The sequence below is a fragment of the Rhinopithecus bieti genome, unplaced genomic scaffold (genome assembly GCF_001698545.2).
Source record: "Rhinopithecus bieti isolate Rb0 unplaced genomic scaffold, ASM169854v2 scaffold_1017, whole genome shotgun sequence".
NCBI lineage: Eukaryota > Metazoa > Chordata > Mammalia > Primates > Cercopithecidae > Rhinopithecus > Rhinopithecus bieti.
Window position 1 is genome coordinate 8,045,762 of NW_016803657.1, and position 6,000 is coordinate 8,051,761.

The window sequence follows — 6,000 nt, forward strand, 5'->3', positions numbered from 1 at the left end:
TTCTAAGTTGGAAAGTTTTGATTATGTTTAGTTCTCTCCTCCTTAACCACCTTCGTGGTCCGTCTTCTACTGGGGAATGCAGTAAAGCCCTCCCAGAGCATGAAATGGACTCAAGGCATTTGCAATGGAAGAAGAAAGGAAAAAAAAAAAAAATCACAGTGATTCCCTTGAAGATCCAAGGCTGACTGAGAACTACATCAAAACAGGACAAGGTAGGCATTCCAGACCACAATTGCTCAGACATGGAATAGCATTTTTATTTTTGCTGTTCCAGCAAAATCAATATTAAATCATCTCATAAACTTGCTAGTGAAACTTTAAAAAAATTACATACAGGTAAATATTGTTTTCTTATCACCTTTCTTCTCTTTCAGAGCAAATAAACACAAATAGGAGTGGGAAATAACTGTTTCAGGTCTGTGGTTGTGCATTCCGCAAGACCAATAAGAGGCATTTACCAGGTGCCAGACGCTCTGTGAGAAGATGAGGGCTCAGGATGAAAGTCAACTATAGTCTGAGAGGTGAAGCGGTAGTGTGGAATTGTAAAGTTCCTGAAGACAGTGCAAAAAACAGTGCAGGGAACTCCCCCTGAAGAAAGAAAAATAATGGCAGGTTGACTTGAGAAATATTTGGATCCGCTTAGTGACCAGGGGCCCTTCAGAGTCTCTCAAAACTTCAGTTTCCTCATCTCTTGAATGTGGAGACAACAGTACCTTGAATGAAGTCGTGCATATGAACTTAGGGGAGCATTAGGTATTGGCAGTAAGAGAAGTCTGAGAAGGATGGTAATGTAATTTCAACATTCTAAGTGTGAGCAAAATACGAGTTAGTCAACATGGAAATGAATACTTTGGCTCTAACCAAAAACTTCTGGGAAAGGGGTCACAGGCAATATTGTTCTTCTCTCTGCCTTTAAAGAAATAATCTAGGCATGGGCTTACTGGTCAGTCCATCACAATTCATATAATGACAACCATGATAAAGTTGAATAATTGTGATCATGCCTGTTTGCTCTTTGAAAACAGAATTATGTGGAATAAAAACCATTTATACTAGAGATCACGCCCTCATCTCAGTCATTCACAGAAATAAAAAGGAAAATGGGCACTGTGTGGCATTCGATGTACCTACTTCTTCAAGGAAGAAATTGACCTGGATCCAAATTAGGGCACATTGGACACACTTAAGAACACCATTGTTGACTGGAGGTGAGAGGGTCTGAGCGATAACCAGGAGGTTGTGCAAAGCCATCAGAAAGTCACAATGAGAGACACAGAGAGCCTCACGGTGCCATTTCTAAAGAACGACTTTGGTGAAGAGAATAGAGATCGTTACCAAGTAAAGTGTATTCTCTGAGTCTTAAACATAAAGTAGCAGAGGTGAACACACCAGCAATGCCGGGCCCACCAAGAAAGCACGCTCACCATAGGTGGGGAAGAAAAATGCATGGTCCTGAGAAGCCAGGTGTGGCAAACTGAAAGCCCCAGAGAGGCTGACACATATCCCTGCTTCTAGATGAGAAGAAATGAATGGAGTAGAAGGAGGCAGAGAGGCAAGCTTTCCTCCTTGGTCTACACAGTCCCACACGGCCTACTCCCACAGAGCCCACATATACACCCAGAGCCAAGTGGTGTGCTCTGAGGATCTGTGGCAGGTGAAAATACTGCAAAGCCGAATCCACACACACCTTAAGTCCACAACGCTATATGCATTGATAATTACGGCACCAACTGATAACACTCTCTTATATGGACCCATGGCATGGGCACCATCAAAATAATGTTAGCTGGAGAACTCACATATAGTAGGCGCATTAAAAGCCTTATCTTTAATCCTCACGACATGCTTGAAAGATATCATGTATTCTCATTTTACAGAGAAGGGGACTGAAGATTATGAAATTAAGTAACTTACCTAAAGTCACACATCCAGCAAGACCCCCAGCTGTGAGTCCCACCCGCTGCATGGACTGACGCTGCCTGTGATTTATTAAAGTAGGTAGGATGCAAGTTGTAGGGAGAGAAGGCCATTCTTTGAATGAGGGCCTCTGGAAACAAAAGAGATTTCCACAAACCAGGCGGCAATTTGAAAAGAGATCAGCAGCACCGAAAAATCCTGCACATCGAACATTTCCCAGTGACCAGTCAGTTCTCAAGCCTGCCTCAGTTACTTTGTAACTCAACTACTTGATTTTCTAGACTGGGGGTGGGGTGACAAGAAGTGTGCCAAGATGTGTTATGGCTTTAACCTTTTCTCTGGGATACTGATTTTATTTGCAAATGTAAGTTTCAGGCAAAGTGCTCTTGGGGAATGCAGCCAAAGGGCAAAGCCCGCGTGGGGCATCAGCTCCTGCACAGAGACCCCACATGCAGTGGGTCTCACCACAACCCAAGACATCCTTGGGGCAACCTCAAGGAGGCAAAGGGTGAGAGGGTTCAAGTAAACAGTTAGATGAGAAAGGGGAGAGAAGACAAGAAAACCTGCTGAGTCTTAAACTGTTTTAATTACTAACCACCTTGATTCTGCTCTTCCCAGGGGACCCACAGGCCCGACCCCACCCCCACACACCCAGGGCAGCAGGCAGATGCCAGTCTCTACTTTTTACGCTTTCAGAAATCCTGAAAATCCGTGTCAACTGTAGGTACCTGCTGCTACCGTCCTGGAAGAAAATGCTATGATCTCCTTTGGAGAACTGGCCTTGGTTTCTGTGTCTCCTCTAGTGTGCTGTAAGAGTGTGTGGGGGTCTGTGAGTGCATACGTGCTTGTATTTATGTATAGATGCATGTACAGATGTGCATATACATGATTACCTCCAGTGAGTGTCCTCTGAGGGCCCCCTTTGCGGAGATAAAGGATCTTCAGGGAAAGCCTGAGTGTGTGAAAACCTCCTTGGAGCCCCAGTTAGCAGTTTCTAATCTACAAGTCATTCGTGAGACACAAGGCAGGGACCCCGGGCTGCTGCAGAAGAATTTTAGGTATGAGCAATGAACTCACAAACCATCCTTCACACTGCTAAAACGCAAAAGAAAGAAGACGAAGAAAAAGTAAAAGAGAAAGAAAAGATGCCCACATGACTGTTTTAAATTTGCTGAAAGGCAGAACCGACCACAGCTTATTTCAACCATCTTTATTTTCAATACAATAAACACCTTTAGGACAAGTCCCCGGCCACTTAAAAGACGGCTCTCCACCAGAGGCATTCTCGCTACCTTCGTGTTTTCTCAAGCACTTGTTCAAAAACACATTTAAGTGGAATGTTTTCGTTTCTGGCGATTGCATTAATGATGGGTTTGCAAACCCTGCAAGCCCACGAGGTCGGTTGGAGCTGGGGGCTGCAGACACCCGGCCCTGGCCCAGCGGCCGCCGCGGGTTGCCCGCGGGTTGGCTTGGCCGGCGGGGGCTTGGCTCGGCCCCCTCTACATAGCTCCTCGTTTGGCACCACGTGCCTCGGCCGGGCCAAGGCTGTCGCACAGAAGTTGCAGCTCAGAAAGAAAAACACACAGCGGTCAACCGCGGTGACCCTCGCGCTCAGGAGCGCAGCATCCCTGCCACGAGGAAGAACCCAGAGGCCCCGCAGAGCGGGGAGCCGCCGCCTCCCTCCAGCTCTGTCCTGAGAAAGGAAGAAAGCGCTTCTCTAGTAACACTCAGGCCCGTTAAGAATCATCTGTAACATCATCTGCTTCTTCCTCGGCTCACTTAGGAGGGCCTCTGGGAGGGTTAGATCCACTAGTGGGGCCCACGACTGGCAGTCCCTTCACCAGGCGAGAGGCCCGGGATCCGCGCGGCGCAAGAGCCCAAAGCGGCCGGGGAAACGCGCATCAGGCCGGGTCCCGGTGGGCGAGGTGGGCGCCCAGTCCCGGCTGGTCTGCCTTGGCCTTGGGACAGTCCGCAGGGCGGCGCAGGCGCTCCCAGACCTGGTTCCCCGCAGGCTCAGGCCCAGCAGTGAGTGCGGGACACCCGAGCGCACCCGCAGCTCCCACTTGTCCAAGGTCTGCAGGACCCCAGGATCCTCTCACAGCCGGGTCAGAGCCCCCGAGGCAGGTGGGGTCCCAGCCAGGTGGAACCCGAGGAGCCCTTCGCAGCCGCGGCAGGATCCCGGCGGGCAGGGTCCCCAGAAGCCCATCCCGACCGGGTCCCAGGTGCACGCTGCGGTCCTACCTGCTGCAGCCCCGCAGGCGGGCGAAGGCTCCACGGCCCCCGGGGCCACCTGCTCCCCGTGCCCGGGCGCCTGGGCCTGGAGGGGGGCGCGGGGACCCGAACCCGGCGGGCGGCAAGAGGAGGCACCAATTAAGCGCCAGGTCCCGCGGGCCCGGGCTTACCGTGAGCGCCGAGAACTTCTGCGCGGGCACCGGACGGAGCAGCACCGCCAGCAGCAGCAGCCAGCAGAGCTGGGGGAGCAGCATGGTGGCGGAGGTGGCGGGGGCGGGAGATCAGCCGAGCTCTGCGCCCTGGCACTGCTACCAGGAGAGCCCCGAGGGCGATCGCGGCCCGGCAGGCGCGTGGAGGGGCGGCTCCGCGATGCTCTCCCCACCGCTCCCGGCGGCCCTGCTGGAGCAGCTCCCCTGCAGGCACCCAGAGGTCCTCCGCGTCCTTTGCGTCCGCCCTCGGTCCTGTCAAATACCCTGGAGCTTCCCGGATCCTCCCCTCCCGCCCGCCTCCCTCCTTCTCCCTCTCCTCCCCCAGCCCCACCTCCCAGCGCCCGCTGCTGCGTGCCCGCTCCGGCCCAGAGGCCGCCCTGGCGCGGGTCTGCGGAGCGAGAGGTGGCGTGGGGGCCACCAGAGCTGCGCGGTGGCCTGTCGGGGCTGTCTCTGTGCCTCCTTCCCCGCGCGCACACTCACACACACGCATACCCAGACACACGCACGCACTCACGCCCACGCGCGCACCCTCGGGGGCCTTCCAAGCACAACCACGGGACGCACCGCGCCCTCCTCACGCCCCAGGGTCCAGGCCTGGTCCGCGCAGGATCAGCCCAGCGGGCCTTTTCATCCACAAGGGTTAACGCCAAGCTTTGGCCAGTCCCCAGACTCCAGGATTCTCCTTGACCTCCGCCCTCTAAGGCCCCCTGGTCCGGCCCAGAACGTAGCCTCTCAGAGGTGCTGAAGGATCAGCTGCGCTCCAGCAAAGGCAGCTGGGAACACATGTCCAGAAAAGGCTGCGCGGGGGCAGCCTGCCTTTGGCATCTTTACACGGAGTTATCCACGGCAGGGATGGTGGAATTTAGGTCCTAAAGATCCTGGGTCTGACCTGGGCTGTAGCCTTGATCCTCTGCAAGTGGGGGAGCAAGTGGTTGGGCGTCATTCACAGACACATGTGGCTGTATGTTAAACAGCTCTGTCAAAGCGTTTCAGGTGTTTATGTGGGGAGCACAGGGCTTGTGGAGGCTGTAAACTCGCCCGTGGAGACTACGTTAGAAACCAAGAAAATTTTGCACACCCAGACTCTGGATAATATCCATTGCAGACAACATTGCTGAAATAGTTTAGCCTTGGCTTATAACTTTACAGGAAAAAGCCCTAATTCTGTCTCACACAGAAAGCCAGAAGAGTGAAGATTTGTTCAAGAACAATGAATCAATTGACTTGTCGGGGCATTGGGGAAAGCACAAAACATCGAAAATCCAAATCTGAGGTTTCATCCGATGTCTAGCCCACTGCTTTGGCTATGAACTCTGGGGGAGGGGGTTGTATCAGCAAGTTCTGGGACTGGCTGCTAAGGCAAAGGCAATGCTATTGCAACCTTTCCCACACAGCTTTACCGGGCAAGTGATGTCCATTGGGCCACGAAAAGACGGGAAAGAAATGTACCTTTTCCTGAAGGAGGGCTACTGTCAGAATTCTCCTTCAAATTCCAAATACCAGGGAATCTATTAAGTACTTAAACACATTCCTCCTGGTTTAAGGACTTAGAAGGAAATTATAATAAAACTCTTCAGGGACTGCTCTTGCGTCGAGAAAAACAGGTGAGCAGAGCAGCTGCAAATGATTAAGTAAATAGGAA

General features: G+C 52.3%; 1 protein-coding gene across 1 annotated transcript in view; it reads right to left on the reverse strand.

Moving 5' to 3' along the window:
* LOC108542414 (SPARC-related modular calcium-binding protein 2) overlaps window positions 1-4,647 on the reverse strand; it is a 108,775-nt gene extending 104,128 nt beyond the window's left edge. The window contains exon 1 of the mRNA XM_017892417.1: window positions 4,320-4,647. Within this exon, the coding sequence (XP_017747906.1) occupies window positions 4,320-4,403 (84 nt within the window). The 5' untranslated portion in view covers window positions 4,404-4,647. The remainder of the gene's footprint in view (window positions 1-4,319) is intronic.
* Window positions 4,648-6,000: the final 1,353 nt, after the last annotated feature.